The sequence below is a fragment of the Mustela lutreola genome, chromosome 5 (assembly GCF_030435805.1).
Source record: "Mustela lutreola isolate mMusLut2 chromosome 5, mMusLut2.pri, whole genome shotgun sequence".
Taxonomy (NCBI): Eukaryota; Metazoa; Chordata; class Mammalia; order Carnivora; family Mustelidae; genus Mustela; species Mustela lutreola.
In genome coordinates this window covers 152,085,587-152,105,610 of record NC_081294.1, presented here as the reverse complement: position 1 = coordinate 152,105,610, position 20,024 = coordinate 152,085,587, and the positions used below count along the sequence as shown (strand labels likewise).

Genomic DNA, 20,024 nt, shown 5'->3' with positions numbered 1-20,024 from the left:
TTTGTGTTAAAATCTTCCATTGTGGCAATAAGATTTGATTTCTCCCTCTAAAGGAGTTAAACCTTTCTGACTATTTGCCTCCATATTTTGAAGCTATTTTGTTGGGCACAAGCAAGGTTAGATTTGTGACATATTCATGATTAATTAAAACTTTTATCATTATGTGGTTCCCCTTGAACCTCCTCTGATGCCTTTTGCCTTAGAGTCTTTTTTTCCCTTAAAAATCTATTTTGTCTAATATTCGTACAGCTATGAATATACTCATATATTTATCATATATATATTTCAATTTTTTTACCTATGTATCTTTGGGTTTGGGGCAAGCCACTTGAAAATGGCAAGTAGCTGGAGTTTTAAATTTGCAGTAATTATAATCATCAACGTACCTGGATTAGGTTTTACCACCTTCTGTGCAAGGCCTTTGCTTGTCTTCCTGCCCCTGCCCTGTCCTTTCCCTTCCTTCCTTTACTTTTTCAGATTAGTTGATCCCCTGTTCAATCTTCCTCTCTACGTATTGAAGGTCACGCTTGCAATTTCTATGTGGATATTTAAGTTAGGTTTAAACTTTTAAACTCTCATGCATTTATGCGGTTAAATATCTACATCAGTTGAAAAATTATATTTCCAAAGGCTATATGGCATAGGAAACGTTTCCTGAGGGAAAAAATGGAGATATATATACATGGTTATATTCAGATAGGATACACACATAGAGTTGACTGTCATTACTTATGGGAATTGATTATATCCCATGATGTCATCATGAACATGGAATTAGCAAATACCACTGCTCCCAAGGGAAATACAGACTTGGGTTCCTTGCAAGCCTCCCAACCACACTTGCATCTGCCAGTCCTTACATAGACTTGCACTGCGTGTTTTTTGGCTCAAAGACACCTTATTTAATATATCTTGTTCTTCCAGTGACATTGAACTCATAGCCAGCAGCGCCATGACTCATGTGTAGGTACGGCTTATCTAACACACTTTTCTCCTCAGGGCCCATCACAGCTGTTGTGTGCTTAGGAACTACAGCGCTGTGCTTGGAGCCACTTTAAGCAGGGAACCCACCATCACACTGAATAGACCACCAAAAAAAAGACAGTTGTTCACGGTACAGGAGCTGAAATAAGGCACGTTGTCACTTAGTCTCAGCTGGGAACACACAGGCACTTTGGGTGACTCTGCCACTGGGGACATGCCACTCTGCACCATGAATGACAGTGAAAGAGACATGAGTAATGATTTGGGGTTACAAATGTATTTTGAGGAAGTAGACAGATTCATAAATATAGAATCCATGAATAGTGACAATCAGCTGTGTTAGGGGGTGTGTATTTACATACGTACTTAAATATATATATATATATATATATATATATATATATATATGAAATTATATCTTTGAATGTATAGAAAAAAGACCTGAAGGATAGACATTAAATCATGGGTATTTGTGGATGGTTTTGAGGTCCCAGCATTTTCCTGATGATCTATGAGAATGATCAATGAACTGACATAATTTTCCAAAAGTTATTGACAGCAAGGCTGAGTGTGGTCCTTGTGTCTTTCCCAGCCTTGTTTCAGTGACAAGACCAACAATCTGGAGGCTTACGTGAAATGGTTCAACAGACTGTGCTACCTTGTGGCGACTGAGATCTGCATGGTGCGTTGAAAGCTGGGGGGCATGAGCCAGCATAGCCCAGGGTGGCAGGGGACATGATATAGCATAGCCCAAGGTGGCCAGAGGCATGACCTAGCATAGCCCAGAGTGAGGGGATATGACCTAGCATAGCCCAAGGTGGCAGGGGCTGGCGGGACCTACCTGGGAGGGAATCAGAAGGGTATCTTGAGCCTTTTGGTGTCCAAGGCCAGAATGAAGCTGGACACCTCTCTGGGACAGCAGGTGTCACCCAGCTTGCCTGCAGTGACCTTTCCCTCTGGGCAGAGCCTGGCACGGATCCACTGGACTCCAGCCTGGGACATCAGAGACCACTTGCTGAGGGTTTGAGAAGTGGTTTATTGCTCTGCCAGGTGGCTCTGCTCCCTCCATCTGTGCCTGTCTGTATTGGGGGGCCTGGCCTGCAGCCATGCTGAGCTTGGCTCTCAGGATTTAGAGTAGAAATGGACCAACATTGCAGGACTAACCTGTAAAAATTGGGAGACTGCACATCCAAAGCCCAGGTCTCCAGCTTCTCCCAGAAAGCAGGATGTCTTGTCAGTACTGAGACAGAGGCACGTGACACCAAGGCATGATCGTTCAGGGCCAGACCCTGTGTGCCCTCTTCTCTTCCTTGGAGGGCAGGGAGCCTCCTCCAAGCACCCTGTCAGCATCGGGTGAAGCCCTGGGGTCATTTGTATCCAGGAAAGATTGGAGGCAACACAAGTGCCAACTGGTGCTCTCCAGGAGCAAATGCTGAGATAGAAATTGGAGTAACAGAGAAAGGGGCAGAAGCAGAGCCATTCAGAAGAAGCTGGTCTGCGATGCCTTGGCCTCGGGAGTGCTTCTTGCTGAGGGCCACCAGTGGCTGGAATGCTTGGCCTCTGGCCCCCCTCCTTGCTTGGCCATTGCTGTCACTGTGCAGGCTCCCCGGGAAGGACAGAAGGACCTCAGGGGGGGAGGCTTTCCAAGGGGGTTTGGGCAGCTTGTCTCACTCTTCTTGGTAAAGACCAGTGTGGCGCAGAAGTAAGCAAGCAAGAACACCAGGGTCCATCCTGCATCTTCATCTCTGGCCTGGCAGCCCAGAGGGGGCTTTGCTCAGGCCAAGCTGGACTGAATGGGATTGAACCCTCCTGGGAGTTGGGAAGTGCCTTAGCACAAGACAGCCCAGCGGGTGGCATGGTTTGCTAGAGGCCGTGGGAGAAGTCACAGTCCCAAGCACATGGCCATAAGCTGGGGGTGAGATCACGCAGTCATTCAACAGAAAACAGGGGAGGGCCTGCTCTGGGGACAGGGCCTGGGTCTGTGTGTGGCCCCAGGATGGGGAGAGCAAGCATGGTGCTGCGTGGGGACAGGAAGGAGCTGTGGACAGGGTGCTGGAACCGGACCCGGAGAGAGGGCAGATTGGTGTCTCAAGCATGGCAGGCAGCTCCTCTACCCCATGTGGGCTCTGCTGGGCCTGCCCAGGGCGTGCTGAGACCCTGAGCCCTCGGGCTGCAGACTGCCCCAGCATCAAGCCACTCAGCTGTGCACAGGGCTGAGAGAACGGTGACAAGTGACTGACCCCATGACGCGCTGGGGACTGTCCCCACTGAGGCTCAGCTGCTCTGTCCCCAGCCAGCCAAGAAGAAGCAGAGGGCCCAGGTGGTGGAGTTCTTCATCGATGTGGCCCGTGAGTGCTTCAACATTGGCAACTTCAACTCTCTGATGGCCATCATCTGTGAGTAGGCCAGCGGGCCCTGGGCCTTGCTGGGAGTGCCCCCAGAGAGTCTGGAGTGGGCACCTACGGGTGGGCAGGGTGCAAGCCAGGGTGCTCTTCAGAGCAGGACAGATGTTGCTGGACCCAGAGGTCCTGGAGAGGAGTCCCCACTTTGAGGCAAGCTTGACCTCTTCAGGGGACTTTATGAGGACTTGGCCATGTGTTCCCAGATCCAGGGAGAGCAGTGCCCCAAAGCAGACACTGGTCATGGTGTGGGAACAGGAGCCTGCGCACACAGCAGCCAGGCTCTCCGGGACACAGTGTCTATCAACACCCACCCCCCATGTGGCTGTCTGCAGCAGGCTTAGTCTCAGTCAGGGGCAGCCAGAGGGGCTGGCCTGGTGGAGCCATCCCCAGACCCCCTGCCCGAGGGAGTAAGCAGACCGGTGCAGCTCGGGGATTCTCCCCTGCCCCAGCTCCACCCTTCCTCTTCCAGCCGGCATGAACATGAGCCCCGTCTCCAGGCTGAAGAAGACCTGGGCCAAAGTGAAGACAGCCAAGTTCTTCATCCTCGAGGTGAGCAAGGCTGCTGGGCTGCCGGCTGGCCCTGGCCAGCCCTGGGACGCAGCTGCCCCAATGCCTCCTTGTGTCCTTCTAGCACCAGATGGACCCAACTGGGAATTTCTGCAACTACAGGACAGCCCTGCGGGGGGCAGCCCACCGCTCCCTGACTGCCCACAGCAGCCGGGAGAAGGTAAGTCAGAGACCTGCCCGGCCTTCAGAGCTCCTCCCTAACCACCCCACCCCCACCCCCGGCCCAACTCAGCCCCAGGTGGGCTGTATCAGAGAGCCTGGATGCCAACTCCCAGGTCACCTGGTCCACCCCCACCTCCGCCCTTCTGCAGCATCTGTATAGACAACCATGCTCCTTGCATGCCTCTAATATGGGGGACTCACACCACGTTTATTTCATTTTGCTGCATTCTCCTCTAACCTCCAACAACCTGTGGGCTGTCTTGTGCTGAGCCACTTCCCAACTCCCAGGAGGGTTCAATCCCGTTCAGTCCAGCTTGGCCTGAGCAAAGCCCCCTCTGGGATGCCAGGCCAGAGATGGAAATGCAGGAAGAACCCTGGTGTTCTTGCTTGCTTACTTTTGCGCCACACTGGTCTTTACCAAGAAGAGCCCATGCCACGCAGCTCTCACTGGTAGGAAGTGCTTCTTTATTGAGCTAAGGTTGTCCTCCCTGGAGCACTATGCAGAGTGAGAGTGAGGGTGCTCCCTCTTTTTCTTTTCCTTTTTTTTTTTTTAACTTTTCTTTAAGAGAGAGAGCACACGGGCAGGGGGAGGGACAGAGGGAGAGAGAGGGAATCTCAAGCAGACTCGTCACTGAGCACAGAGTCCGACGTATGGCTCGATCTCATGACCTTGAGATCATGACCTGAGTTGAAATCAAGTCGGACACTCAGCTACTAGCTGAGCCACCCAGGCCCCCCTTCCCTCTTCTACCCACCAGTCCTTCAGCGCCCCCAGACCCCTTTCTGCCTTCAAAACCAACAGACCAGTCCTGCCCCCGACCCTCTGCTCTACTCCAGTCTCCAGCCCCACGGGTGGGCAGGGTGCAAGCCAGGGTGCTCTTTGGTCCCTAGATCTCTTTGGTCCCTGAACAGTTTCATTTATCAGAGTCCCTTCTGTTTAGGATCACATTGTCTCCAAGTGCATAGTGTCTTCCACCTCCTTACTCCAAATGTAAGACCTTCACTGATGGAGCCTTAGATCACAGTCACAATTTTGGCACTGAGTGAACCGAGCCTCTCACTTACTAAAACTGCCTTTTCACAGGCTCTGTTGTTCTACATTTGCATTTGGAGAGGGGGAGGTGCCTTTGCAGACCCTGGTCAATTTTATTTGTCTCCCAAATTCTCTGGTGGCCTCCTGCCCCAGAAACCATGCCTTGGGATGGCAGTGAGCCTCTTACTTAGAACCCTACCCACCCTGGTTCCTCCATGGGGAGGAACCACCGAGGCTGGCCATCCCTCGTCCGCCTGGTCTCTTGGCAGGAATGTCAGTGGAATTAGGTTTGTTCTGTGGTTTGCGCAGGCCTGTGTCCGGCCCAAGGGATAACAGAAGAAGCTGCTTTTCTTGGAATTCAGAGTCACTCTGCAGTTGGATTGGTTGGGCACAAAGGGGTTGGTGAGGATGGGTGAGCAGGCTGAGACAGGCCCCCTTGGACCCCCAGCCCAGCAGGGGGGCTGCCCACAGACCCTGGCCACTCTGGTGGCCACATGCTAGGCAGCTGGCCTTTCCTGCTCAGGCTGTGAGCCCTTCAGCAGCTCTGGGTCTGAGGACAGCTGATGCTGGGGAGCAGCCTTTAGTGAGGCCAGACCTCAACCGCCAGGGCTGGCAAGCCTGTCCCCCCAGGGGCCAGGAAGCTGGAAGACCAGAGCAGCAGGGGCAGTGATCTTGCCTTATTGAGCACCTACCACCTGAGGGCCCCTTGACTCTGTCCCCGCCCCCACTTCATTCTGATAACTACTGATAGAGTCTGGCAGTGCCGTTTCTCGGGTTAGAAGACTTGGAGAGGAGCTCTCGCTTGTCCAGTCACACAGCAAGTAGGCAGCAGGGCCAGGAATCAGACTTAGCCTCTCCGGCACACCTCTGGGCTACCTCCCATTCCCGAAGCACAGGGGCCATGTGGCAGTCACAGAGCTGCTGGCAGGTGGCCCAGGAACTGGGCTGCAGGTGGGGGTGTACAGAGCTGGCTTCAGCATTTGATCTGGGATGTCAGCCGGGGCACTGCCTTTTCTTCCATCTGTGCTGGCCAGGTGGCTGTGGGGCAGACTGGGATGTCCTATTCCTGCACACTGAATCCCTCTGTCTAGCTCGAGGGTGCTGGGATGCTGTGGCTTAGGTGTGGGGCTAGAGGTGGGTGAATTACGGAGCTATGCATTTATTTCATTTTGCTGCATTCTCCTCTAACCTCCAGAGAGATATGGACCATTGGCTGGGCCCACAGGAGGTGTTCACCAATGGGTAGGGGACTGGAGGATGGATGGATGGTTGGGTGGAAAGAAAGAAGGGAAGGAGGGAGGGAGGAAAGAAAGAAAAAAGGAAAAAAGGGCCAGGGGAACAAGGATGCTTGCAGATGTTCTCGTAGTTCCCAGCTGAAATTTTGAGGCCCGGGGCTCCAGTGGTCATGGCATTCTGTGCTTTCTTCCTGCCTGTGGCTGGTTCCTGTCTACTCCTCTCCCCCCATCTCTGTGGTGGGGCCCACTCCACACTGGCTTTTTTGGATGAACCCTAGATGGAATTGCTCAGCTCCAGAAAGCAAGGGCAGTGGGCTACAGTCTTGCCAGCTAGGATGCTAGAGCCTGATAGGATGGTAGCCTGGACCTACGTGGACAGGCAGAAATGGTCAAAGGTTCTCAGACATGGAAAACGCTACCCCACTGAAGACCAGCCCCAGTGCACAGCATGCAGGAAGCCTGCACCAGGCCCCCCAGGAGCTGTCTCTGTCCACAGGTCCCATTGCCCTTAATCCGTTCCCTGTCCTGGCCCATGTCCCCTTTCCAAGCCAATGCAGCCATCATGTACCAACCCTGGGCCTGGGGCTTAATGCCAGTGGTGGGGGTGGGGAGGATGCACAGAGACCACCCTCCCTCCAGCACGGTGAGGAAACCCACAGGACAGAGACTATGGAACCAAGCCACCAGGGTCCTCTGCTTCTTACCACTGTGTGAGCATATGTGAGTGGCTTAACCTCTCCGATTATTGGCTTCTTGTCCGTAATGGGGGCACATAGAGCCCTGCTTCATGGAACTTGCTGGAATGAAACTCTGATCCCCGTGCATGTAATATTTGGCACAGTGCCGCCCTCAGGCCCACCACCAATGCCCCATGACAAGGGCATGAGGGGAGGCCTCCTGAGCGGCACAGAGGGGGACTAAACCCAGCGTGTGGGTGGCAAAGACTTCCCTGCTGAGGCTCATTTTGTGGGTGGGTCCTGGGACTGTCTCCCACTGTACTGGATGTGTCTGACACCCCCCACTTTCCCAAACCCCAGCACCTGGCACAGTGAAGACCCGAGCTACTGTCTGTGCCATTGACATACATGCAGGGTAAATAGTGTGTCCTGGTTTCCCTGGGACTGTTCCAGTCAGGAACCCCCTTAGTCCTGGACCAATGAGGCAGCTGGTCTCCCCACTGAATCTGGCTCTAGTCCCAGCCCCTGACTTTGGGCTAGGCCTTGCCACTCTGCGGGTCTCAGTTTCCCACCCCCTCTGCCCCACCGAGCCGTCCTCCATGCTCCTGTACTGTGCATGCCATGTGGTCATGCCCAGGCCCTCACCTCAAAGCCCTTGTTGACTTGGAAGTTGGGGGACGGAGAGCCAGAAACGTCAGGGCCCAGTGCCTGGTCCCAGGGGTGATGGGCTGGAGGCTGCTCCTGGCTGGCCTGGCAGCAAGTGAGTAGCTCTGGAGCCCAAGGGCTGAGCAGGTGTATTAGTCCCGTGGAGCCGACATACAAAGCACCCCAACTAGGTGGCTTGGAACAACAATGTATTATCTCCCTGTTCTGGAGGCCAGATGCCAAAATCAAGGTTGTCAGGGCCATGCTCCCTCCAAAGGGTGGATGTTTGCTTGCCCCTTCCAGCTTCTGATGACCCCAGGCATTCCTCTGCCAGTGGCCAGTCACCCCCGCTTGACTCTGTCTGTCTTCACATGGCTCTCTTTGCTGCATATGCCCAAATTGCCCTCTTTTCTCATGGACCTCAGTCACTAGAGTAGAGCGCATCACACCCAGTGTGACCTCATCTTAGCTCAATGCTATCTGCAGAGACCATCTCCAAATAAGGTCCTATGCACAGGCACTGGGGCTTAGGATTGGAATATATCTTTTTGGGGGGCTGCAGTTCAACCCGCAGCAGCAGTGTCCACCTGGCCAGCTCCCCAAGGGCTGTCTGAGCTGTGGGCAGTGAGCGTCCCTTCTCTGGGGGTCAGCCGTGGGCTTATGCAGAGCAGGGAGGGAGAAGCAAGGCATCCAACAGTGACACAGAGACACCCGCCCTTCTCCAGTAGAGCTCAGAAGCCAGTCCCCTCAGACCCTGGAGCAGGGATATGGCAGGATCGGATCTCCAGCATCAGGCGTAAAATGACAGATCATTAAATATAGATTTTGAAAAGTAGGCCACAGAATTGTGCGACGGCCGATTCCCATCCCGTGTATACTTAATGGTGGGCTCAGCACACGCCTGTGTTCCTCCTAGAGCACTTGAACCAGGAGGCCTAGGTCTGTGGATCCCTGCATTATGGGGACAAAGTGCCACAGCCTCTCCCGGCAGAGAGTGGAAGAAATATTCAAGGGGCATTGGGACCGTGTGTCTTTCATCCAGCCCCAACACAGGGAGAATGGCACCGTATACAGTAGGTGCTCAATGAGCGCTGGAGTCTGATGGGGCCTGGGAGGAAACAGTCTGGCCCCTGCTGACTGAGGGCTGATCAGCACCCTCCCCCTTCCAGATCGTCATTCCCTTCTTCAGCCTGCTCATCAAAGACATCTACTTCCTGAACGAGGGCTGCGCCAACCGCCTCCCCAATGGACACGTCAACTTTGAGGTAGGGTCCGGGGGCCTGGATGGTCAAAGCCCCCAGGACAGGGGCGCTGGACTAATGGGGACTCGAGGCAGAGTGCTGCAGTTTATAAGACACCAGGGCAGAATTATCAGGTCCCCCCACCCCACCCCTTCCACAGGAGGAGACGAGGCTCACTGATCCCCCACTGCCTATCCACAGGTAAGGCAGACTCATTTTCAGCCCTTGAAGAGCACCAGGCTAGGAGAAAGCCCCAGGGACCCACAGTGACATGGGGCAAGGAGCTGGGATGGGACACAGGGCATGCTTGGGTCAGGGGAGACCTCCCAAAGCAGGGGCCCTGAGCCCCAGAAAAGGTGGTCAGGCAGAGCAGGCAGAGGGGAAGAAAAATTTCTATTCCCTCTGAAGGCACTCAACTGCCATCAGCTCAAGTTCTCAAGTGTCCCCTCCTCCAAGAGTCCCCCTTGACCACCCAGACAGAAGGAGGCCTCTGTAACCTGTGCTCAGTGGGCTGGGCATTCCTCACAGTCCCCTAGCAAAGCTCCCAAGCAAAGTCAGGCTAATCTCCCACGTGAGACCACTGGGCACACATGTCTTGGAGTGGCTGGTGAGCTAGGCATGATGGGGCCAAGGCCCAGGAGCCCTGAGAGGACTGGGCAGCAATAGCAAGTGGTCACTGAGTCAGACAAAGCGTGCCATACGACAGGGGCACCCCCCCAGTCCACAGGAAGGACGAGGCTCTTCTTCCTCAGGAGGGCTGGTGCACCCAGGCCCCAACACCATGGGGCAATCAGGTTCTGGGCTGGCTCCTTGGTCTCTCTGGGCCTCAGCCTCTCCCTCCATAAAGTGGGGCTTCAGTCCCAGCTGCCCTGCCACTGTCCTTTGCCAGTGTGGCCCCCATCCAATGCCTGGGCCTTTTGGCCTGGAGCTGCGTGTGCTATGGGGCCTCACACAGACACAGACCCGCCAGCAGACCTTCCCATGCCACATGCAGGTCTGGTTCCCCATGAGGGCTGCCCAGGCGCTGCATTCCTGAGGCAGTCTCGGCTGGAGGTGATGTGGAGTGACACCCCACTGGGCTGGGCTTGAGGAGACTGCAGGGGCCTGGGATTGCACTGTCCCCAAGAGGTTGCACATACTTGGTGTGAGAAGCCCGGTATTGGGCCCTCCTTGAATTGGTCCTCAGAACAGAGGCCAAGGGATAGGTGGTCAGGTGGCCCCAGATTTGGGGCACGGGCTGTGGGAGCTGGAGTCGGCCACCAGGACTGACCAAAAAATGCCCCCAAGGATGGTTCCCACCCAGTCATGACTTGGTGGTGCTATTTATTTAAAATCCTACTTTAAGTTAACAGTAGTTCTTTAAATAAATTTACTTAAATTTTACTGAAATAAAAATCCTACTTAAGTGGGTTTACTTAAATCTCCTTTAAATACATTTAAGTACATTTATTTGCATCATTCTCTAAATAAACAAACTTGTAGGAATGATCATAAACAAAGTAGAAGGAAAATAGAGTAATATTCAGGTCTAGCTGAATGCATTGCCTGCTGATGATGAGTCCTAGATAATCTCTACCGACATTCCTCAGAGAGAATGAAGAGACATAGGAAACACTCACCATTCCCAACAGGAATGCTTCGCCCTGCCCTTCCCAAAGGTGGGCCTCCTTAGGAGGGATGAGTGAGGCTGGCCCGCTCTCACAGGTGACCTCCAGGCACTGGGGAGGGAGTTCCCATTCTGTGTCTCTGTGACCCTGGCAGAAATTTCTGGAGCTGGCCAAGCAGGTTGGAGAATTCATCACATGGAAACAAGTGGAGTGTCCTTTTGAGCAAGACCCCAGCATCACCCACTACCTGCATACCGCTCCCATCTTCAGCGAGGACGGTAAGGCGGTCCCATGGCCTCTGTCACCCCCAGCTTTGGGACTCTTGGGTGGTCTCTTTGCCACGTCTCCACTGGGAGCCCTTGCTTTGAGCAGAATGCACCATGCCTGTGTTTTCTGGATTTGAGAGGGAGCAGAGAAGGCTGCGTCCCCTGGCTGGATGGTTGCCACCCCCAGAGCACAAGACAGGGTGTAAGGAGCTGCAGGTTGGGACCTCAAGGGTCCCCAGGGCCAGGCTTCCCCTTGGACACGGTATGGATGCTGTTGAGCATCATAAATGTAAACCATCTGTCTGACCCACTTTCCTCATGGGTAAAGTTGGCACGATGATGAGAACTCCCCCCACCCCAGTGCTCACACAAGGAAGGCGAGCTCACTGTGGGTCCTTCCACAGCTGGGTGTGTGTGTGTATGCACACACAGAATGATATCAGGCGTCTTTTCTCCAGAGTGCCATACATGTCTGTCCTCTCCAGTAAATCAGTATTCCCATCTGATCATTTATCAAATGTGACAAATTTGCTTATGAATCTGCTAAGCAAGCATACTCCAGGAGGCCCCTTTTTCAGGAAGAGAAAGTGCTGGAAGCAAGTGGTCACCAGGCTTGAGTTGATCATCCCAGTGGAGGTGGTATGGCCCCATGGTTAGCTGCTTTCTGGCTCCAAGACTCTCAGCCCACCCTGGCAGGTCCTGCTGAGCACAGAGGAGGCCTGGCTCCTCTTCACAGCAAGTGTTTTATGAAGGGATTCCACACTCATGCTCAGGAGAACATTTTCTGCCAGAAAGAAAGACTGAGGGAAAGGATTACTTTAATGATCTTGCTTTTAATTGTTAATACTTTTGAATTTGCCATTTTATTTTGTATGTTTTGGAGCCAGTAACTTTTTAAAAGCGTCTCACCCATAACTGGAAGCCCAGCAGCCTGATGGATAAATCAGCCTGAGCTGCTCCCACCCCAGCAAGCTGTGTGACCCTGGGGCAAGTGCCTCACCCTCTCTAAGCCTCACCTGCATCTACAAAGTGGAGTAATGAGAGGACCTGCTTCCTAGGTCGCTGTGAGAATTACTTGAGTTGGCACAAGCAAAGCTCATAGGACAACACTCAATCGATACTAGTTGTGTTCATTTCCTACTAGGCCTAATAAATCACCACAAACAGGGTAGCTCAGAACAATTCTCATTTATCCTTTCACTTATGGAGGCTATAGTCCAAAATGAGTTCCTCTGGGCTGAACTCAGAGTGTCAGCAGAGCTGGTTATTTCTGGAGGCTCTAAGGGGAGGGTTGTTTCCTGGCCTGTTAGGACTTCTAGTGACCACCCATATTCCTTGGTTCATCACCCCCTCCTCCACCTTCAAAAGCACCTCATTCCAACCTCTGCTTCCACAGCCACAGTCAGTCACAGCCTCTGACAGAAATCTTGTCCTGCGCTCTGCTCCAGGCTCCCCCTGGCAGGACCCACCTAGCAATCCAGTCAGCCTTGAGGCTCCTTGAAATAAATGATAATATAGAAAGTATCAGCAAAAAAACCCTGAAGATATAAGGAAAAACCAAGTGGAAATTATAGAACTGAAAAATACAATAACAAACAAAAAACGTAAGTGGGTGGGCTCAAAAGCAGAATGGAGAGGACAAAGGAAAGAACTGATGAGATGGAACAATATAAATTATATGTTCTGAACAACAGAACTTCAGGGACCTGTGGGATTACAACAAAAGATCTAACACTCTTGTCATCAGAGTCTGGGAAGGAAGGGGACAAAACAGGCAGGGTTGAAAAAAAAATCAAGAATCAAGAAGTAATGGCTGGAAAGTTCTCAGATTTGGAAAATGTATAAACCTACAGATTGAGGAAGCTTAATGAATCCCAAAGAGAATAAATACAAAGAAACCCACACCGGGATACATATCATAGTCAAATTTCTGAAAACCAATGAAAAAGAAAGAAATTTTGAAAGCACTGAGAGGAAAACGACACTTTACCTATGGGGCAAAATGATTTGGATGACATTAGATTTCTCATCAGAAACTACAATGGCCAGAGTCAGGGGCATAGTTTTTAAGGGCTGCAAGAAAATAACTGCCAACCCAGAATTCCATAGCTAGTGGTAATATCCTTTGGGAACTTACTTCAGATAATTCAATATGGAATTCCAAAAACTGTTCTGGTAGCCTGCAGGAAGCTGGTCCTTTGAAAAGAACTGTAACATTGACATCCTCCAGCAAAGAACCTCTTGATAAATTAAAAATAGAAGACAGACATTGCTAATATCAAGACTGAAATGGAGAATATCACTACAGGCTCTGCCAATATTGAAAAGCTAATGAGGAAATACTATGAACTCTACAAACATTAATTTGACAAGTTGGACGAAATGGACCAATTCTTTAAAAAACAAACTACAACAAACTCAACACAAAGTAGATCATTTGAATAGCCCTGTGATCATTAAGGAACTTGCATTTGTAATTCTAAAACAACCCAACAATGAAATCCCTGACTTTGGATGGTTAAACTAGAGAATTCTATTAAACATTTAAGGAAGACTTAATACTGATTCTGCACAATCTTTTTCAAAAAATAGAAGAGGAAGGGACTTCCCAATTCATTTTATGAAGCCAGTATTACCCTGATACCAAAACAAACAAACAAACAAACAAACAGTTAAAAAAGGAAGAAAGTAAAGACCAAGATCTCTTGTGAATGTAGAAGCAAAAAATTTCTTAACAAAATTTAGCGAATAGAATTTGGCAATACCAAAACATAATTATATACCATTACCAAGTGAGTTTATTCCAGAGATACAAAGCTGTTCAATATTTAAAAATCAATCAGTGTTATCTACCATATTAACAGGCTAAAGGAGAAAAATCACTTGATTATATCAATTGGTATAGGGAAAGCATTTGACAAATTTCAACTCCCCTGTATGGGAAAAACTTCCAGAAGAATAAGAGTAGAGGGAAATTTATCAACTTGATACATTGCATCTACAAATATGTTTCCACTTACATATTTAGGTGGAATACTGAATGCTTTCTCATTAAGATCAATAACAAGGCAAGAATATCTACTCTCACCACTTTTATTCAAGAAAGTAATGGAGATCTAATCCATGCAGTAAGGCAGGAAAAGAAAATACAGGTTAGAAAGGAAGAATTAACACTGTCCCTATTTATAGAAAATGTAAGAAGGAATCTGCAAAACTCCTAGAATTAAGCAGGTTCAGCACGAGTTTTGTTGTTGTTGTTGTTGTTGTTGTTGTTGTTGTTGTTATTTAATTTTTTTAAAGATTTTTACTTATTTATTTGACAGACAGAGATCACAAGTAGGCAGAGAGGCAGGCAGAGAGAGAAGAAGGGAAGCTGGCTCCTTGCTGAGCAGAGAGCCAGATGCAGGGCTTGATCCCAGGATCCTGGGATCATGACCTGAGCCGAAGGCAGACACTTTAACCCACTGAGCCACCCAGGTGCCCCAACACAAGTTGAAGAATACAAGATAAAGATGCAAAAACCTATTGTATTTCTATTCTAACAATGAAATGTATATATGAATATATATGAACATATATCAGTAACATATGAACAATGAATATGTGGGCACTGAAATTAAAAATAGAATCCCATCACTCAATATAATCACTCCAAAACAAGAAATACTCAGGTGTAAATCTAACAAAATATGTTCAAGGCTTGTATGCCAAAAACTGCACTGTGTTGATGATGGAAATCAAAGGGATTATTATTTATTTATTTATTTATTTATTTTAATTATTATTTATAAAGGGAGAGACAGGATGTTCACAAATGGGAGCAAAGACACTAATTCTCCTCCCCAAATTTAAGGATTGATTTGGCTTGTTTATTATCATAATCCCGACAGGATTTTTCTGGGGATAAAGGCACAAATGATCTAAAATGTATACGGAAAGACAAAGGTGCTAGAAAAGCCGCAACAATTTTGAAAAGGAAGAATAAAATGGAAGGGATCGCTAGGCCCAGTAGTGAAGCATATATGATACAGCTAACGTCCTCAAGGCCATGTGGTATCAGTGAGATGGAGGTTCATGGATCGATTGGATAGAATAGAGTACCCAAGAATAGACCTATGCAGATATCCCCAGGGATTGACAACGTCATCGTCCCAAAGTGGTCCGGTGCCATAATTTTGCAAGTGGTTCCTGTGGGGAGAAACGAGGGGAAGAGTACACTGACCTCTCTGTAGTAATCGGTTCCTACACCAGCATGGGAGTCTACAAATTCCCTCCCAGCTAGCTTAATTTAAGAACCAAAAGCAGGTCAGACTTTGGGTGTAGAGCAGGATTTTATCACCGACCATAACTGTGTAATTTCCCCTCAATTCCTGACTAGGTCTTTATTTGGCCTCTTATGAAAGTGAGAGCCCAGAGAACCAAACAGAAAAAGAGAGGTGGAAATCTCTAAGGTGAGTCTGTGAGCCAAGACGGTGGTGGGGACGGGCTGGGATGTATATGGAGGAGACGGGTGGGTGCTTGGGGCCAGGCCAGGGCCCAGGGGCTTTGTGGATCCCCAGGTCCACAGGGAGGGGGGTAGGTCAGGCCAGGCTCTTGGGGTGGGGGGGCAGAATTCAAGCGCTGTGAGTGGGAAGGAGGCTGGGATTGCAGACCACACACGCCCCATGCCCATGGCTGGAGGCTGTCCCTAGGGGGCGTCAGGTCGTGTGTCCAGGCCCAGGAACCCCCTGTCTTGTGCCAGAAAGTGAGGCAGCCCCTACTGCTTGTTCAGCCTGCAGATGTAGCCGTGTGGAGGCTGGCGTGGACCCGAGGTTGTGGGCTCTGACAACTGAGCCAAGAGGGGTGTATGGAGTCCCTCTTGGGCGGGAGTCTCCTGCCTAGCCGGCGAAGTACAGTCCTCACCCTGGGCATATTTAAATCTGCAGGTCTTCTATTTTGGGGAAAACGTGAGAAGCAGGAGGAGGAGGAAGAGGAGGAGGAGAGGAGGAAGTCAGCAGAAGCCTTCCAAAGCCCTGTGGCACCTGGCTCAGCAGAAGACAGAGGTGTTGGCACCTCACTGCTTTGTAAACCGTGACCCTGTGGGCTGGCGCCCGCCCCAACAACCACACAGTACAGGAGACCTTTCTCCACCTTCCATGGAACTTCAGCCCTGGGCAGGGCCCAGGGCCTCCTGACCTGCAGGGAGCACATGCCTGGGGGGCTCTGCCTTTAGGATGGTGGAGGTCACATTGCTGGCCAGTCTGTCCATCAAGGACAAGGTCATGGCACTGCCCCAGCATGGTGGGTGACTGCAGTGTCACTTTCCCTGGGTGATGAGTGTCACGGAGGCTGACCCCCCCCCCCCCGCCGTCTGTCCCCAGGTGGCCTGGGAGCCCCCACATCTGCAGCAGGCACCATGTCAGTGACCCCTATCGTTCTGCTGATGGACCCTACCTTGTCCCCCAAGATGGGCTCTGCAGCTCAATTCACCCCCTTTCCAGATCCTGCTGGTATCAGGGAACAGCTTTTTGGTGACAGCTGTGACACTGGTCACAAGACAAATCTGAGTCACAAAAATGACAACATGTACAGTACATAGTAAAATTCAGAGTTGGTATAAACACATGCGTCCACCTTGCGTATCCATGTCCACACGGCCGCTCGCTCATGGGCCTGGGATCAGCTTCTCCTGGGATGCAGGGCAGTCTCCTGGCTCAGGCCTGGGGATGCTGCAGCCTCGGGTCAGCAAAGGGACATGGTGGCCATGTCCACTCCATAGATCCCAAGTTGGGCTGACAGGGCCTGGGAAACAGACACGCACAGACCTGCATGTGGCCAGACACCTCTCTTACTGGGGTGGAGTGGAGTGGGGTGGGGCTGAGGAGCCCTCCATGGGGCTCCTCTCCTTGGGCTCCCCCTGCCCCCAGATCATCGCACCTGAGTCAAGTTTCCCAGGAAGGGGACAGGCCATGCAGCCGCTGAGCCCGCACCCAGTATGAGACCAGGTCCCCCGGTCAGGAAGGCAGGCAGTATGATATACACCCCCACCTGGTCAGGACCTGCTGGGCAGAGGTGGGGTGTGCATGTTGGGGTACACTGACCCACCCCAGCCAGTGCCTGGGCCCCCCTCAGTGCCAGACATGGGTATCCTGGTGGCATGGACTTGGGTCCCATATGAGGGACAGGCAAAGACAGAGCAGCCAACACTTCTGGTGCCTCCCTGACTCGGGGAATTGTGTCCGGTGCACCCAGGACCTCAGCAAGGCTCCAGAAGGCATGAGAACGTTCTGGTTGAGCAGGACCAGCCCACCCTCTTTGTATTTGAGACCCCAGAGAGTGGGCATAGGGTCTGGACTCCAGCCAGACTCAGGCTCCCACCCTGCCTTAGGCTACACCTAGCTCCTGCTAGGCCCCTGAGGAAACCATTCTCTGCTTCCTGCTTCTGTGATCTTGTCCATGCTATTTCCACTGCCTGGCATGCTTTTCCCCACTTTGTCAATCCAGTCAGAAGGGCGGCCTCCGGGGAGGGACTCCTGACACGCACCCCTGCCCCCCATCTCCATGCCTGCTCCCTCCAGCCCCTCAGTGGCTCTGTAGAGTGGGGCTAGACAGGATGGCAGGGAGGCTGGGACTGACCACCCCGCCACCTGCTGCACAGGTGAGGGGGAGGCAGCCCCTGATGAGCCCCCACGAAAGGGCTCTGGCTGTGTGTTTGTGTTCAAGTTCACCCGGGGGCCCTTGAACCTGCTCTCCACTTAATCTGAGAGCGGTTGGGTGGACGCCCCAATGCAGCCAAGAGGAGGGCCTTCTCTCGAACTCCTGCCCGGTGGCCCCTCCAGGTGAGGATTGGTCCCTTTGCCAGGTGCAGCCTCAGAGCCTCAACAGGGATGGCGCCCTGCTGACGGCCATGCAATTCCTCAGTCACATCCCTGCATGCATGGCCCTTCCCTGCAGAGGCCGCTTTGTCCTCCTGCTGACCTGACCTCAGTCCTAACAGCTGGATTCCATGACCCTCGGGGGCTCTGGAGGGGTTTGCTGCACCAGGGTGAGGGTCAGCAGCCTAGGTGGTGCCAAGACTGATGTCCGGGAGGCTCGGTCCAGGCCCAGGTGACATGGACCCCCAACACACCACACAGCCCAGCTCAGCCATGAGGCAGGCATCGGGACCTTGGGACCCCAGGGCACCCAGTGGTCGCACTGTGCCCAGGAGGCTAAGGAGAGGTCCTGGCTGTGGTCTCTTTTAGTGCTTTTCCTCTGAGTCCTCCAGGGAGGGAAAAGTGGGTAGAGGAGTGGAGGGGAGACAAGAACACATCCCTGACCGGGCTTTGTGGGCCTGACTGGCATTCAGAATTAATTCATTCTCCCATATGGAGACCCCATATGGCTTATCACTGGAGACATACCCCACCATCCCCTGCCCCCCACAGTTCCTGAAGCAAGGGCATCTCCATCATGACCTGAGATTTATCCCAGCAATCTAGCCACATCCAGGCCTCTGCAGAAGCCTGGTCACCCCACCTAGCAGCCCTCCAGGGTAGGACCCCCAGCACTATAGGCCTCATAGGAGGTTCTTGAGGAAGGGGCACCCCCCAAGCAACACCCCAGGCTCTAATTTTCAGCTGCTGACACAGCCCTTGAGGGGCCAAGGAAGCAAGAAGCCGAAAAGCTCAGCCCAGAACTGGAGTCAGGGAGGCCTCGGCTGGAAGCCCCATTTGCCCCTGAAACTCAGTCACCCGTGCCGAGCCCGAAGCCTGGAGCTTTACACGCAGCCTCACAAACCCCATGGGGTAGATGCTGTCACCGTCCCATTTGGCAAGTGACAAAACAGAGACTCAGGAAGGCAAAGCCACTGTCCCCGGACACTCGGTTCACAGAGATGCCGCCTATGCCTTCCAGAATCCACCAGCCCCCAGAGCTCCCTCCTGAGGGTGTGGAGAAGCCAGGGGGACAAGGGAACTGCAGCTGGCCTTCTGGTCTTCCAGCAAACATGGACGCAGTGACACATAGCTTTCCTCTACTCCTGTCCCTGCCTTTTATGGAGGGTCTGTGTCCCCGCAGTGACCCGCCATTTGGAAGTGCCCTGTGGTGTCTCATACATACTCCAGAAGAAACCTGCTGCCTCCAGCTACCCTCCATGGGCCCTGTGGGGTGAAGCCATGCCTCGTCCCCGGCAGCAGAAGACAGCAGGCCTCACCTGCTCCCATCATGCCACACTCTATCATGAATGTTATGAGGTTCCCATCCAGCTGCCTCACATCTTCACCAATTTCCACTCCCTGGACTCAGGGAGGAGCCCTAGGGCCCTGGGCCAGGAGACAGATCCAATAGGGAGCCTGGAAACCCACACACAGCGTACCTCTTGGCCAAAACTGTGGCCTCGCCCATGGCCGAGCAGGATGCCTGCTTCCTCTGGCTTCTGGCCCTGGGCCTCCAGGCAGGACCAGAGAGGTGGGAAGATTCAGCAGAGATGCATCGACCTGAGGCATCAGCAAGAACCCTCACTACTGACCAGTGGGTCTTCACCAAGGGGACAAGCTAGGAGAACAACAGTTTGGCGAAGAGGAGGGAGCTGAAATCTGGAATGTCTGGGGTGGAGAGCAATGGCAGGCCAGACGGTGAATAACCCCATAGGGCCGACCAAGGAGACTGAGGTTTATACTGCAGGCTCCAGGAGCGAGAGGGCCAGGGGGCAGGCACTGAAGAATTTTAGGGAGGGATGTCATGGTTAATCCACTCTGTCAATTTGACAAGGCCGTAGACTGTCCAGATATTTGAGTGAACATGATTCCGAGTGTGTCTGTGAGGGGGTTTCCGGATGAGGTTCCCATTGGAATCAGTAGACCAGGTAATGTAGATCACCCTCCCCAGTGTATGTAGGCATCGCGTCGTTTGGAGGCCAGAAGAGCACAAAAGGTGGAGGAAGGGAGAATTTTCTCTCTGCCTCTCTTCTGCATCTGAATTGAAATTTACCCCATCGGTTCTCCAAAGATCTCTTGCTCAGATCTTGAGACTTCTCAGCCTTCGTAATTACGTGAGCTAATTCCTTATAATAAATCTATCCATCTATGACCTGTCTTTTCTTTGGTTCCTCTGGAGAACCCAGACTAATACCAGGCGGAGCACGGCCAGCTTTGGAAAGATCTCTTTGACACCTTTTAACTCAATAATTCTACTTTTGTAATCTATCCCAAGGGGAAAAAAAAATCAAGATTAGTCCAGTATGTGC

At 52.0% G+C, this 20,024-nt stretch overlaps 1 protein-coding gene across 12 annotated transcripts in view; it reads left to right on the top strand.

Moving 5' to 3' along the window:
- The window catches only part of RASGEF1C (RasGEF domain family member 1C), an 83,575-nt gene extending 67,166 nt beyond the window's left edge, over positions 1-16,409 (top strand). For 11 of the 12 annotated variants that reach the window (XM_059175942.1, XM_059175936.1, XM_059175933.1 and 8 more), the window contains 8 exons: positions 1,577-1,666; positions 3,278-3,380; positions 3,856-3,935; positions 4,018-4,113; positions 8,875-8,970; positions 10,708-10,831; positions 15,198-15,270; positions 15,745-16,409. In XM_059175942.1, the coding sequence (XP_059031925.1) occupies positions 1,577-1,666; positions 3,278-3,380; positions 3,856-3,935; positions 4,018-4,113; positions 8,875-8,970; positions 10,708-10,831; positions 15,198-15,270; positions 15,745-15,769 (687 nt within the window). In that variant the 3' untranslated portion in view covers positions 15,770-16,409. The remainder of the gene's footprint in view (positions 1-1,576; positions 1,667-3,277; positions 3,381-3,855; positions 3,936-4,017; positions 4,114-8,874; positions 8,971-10,707; positions 10,832-15,197; positions 15,271-15,744) is intronic. The other variant, XM_059175945.1, reaches the window with a different exon arrangement.
- Positions 16,410-20,024: the final 3,615 nt, after the last annotated feature.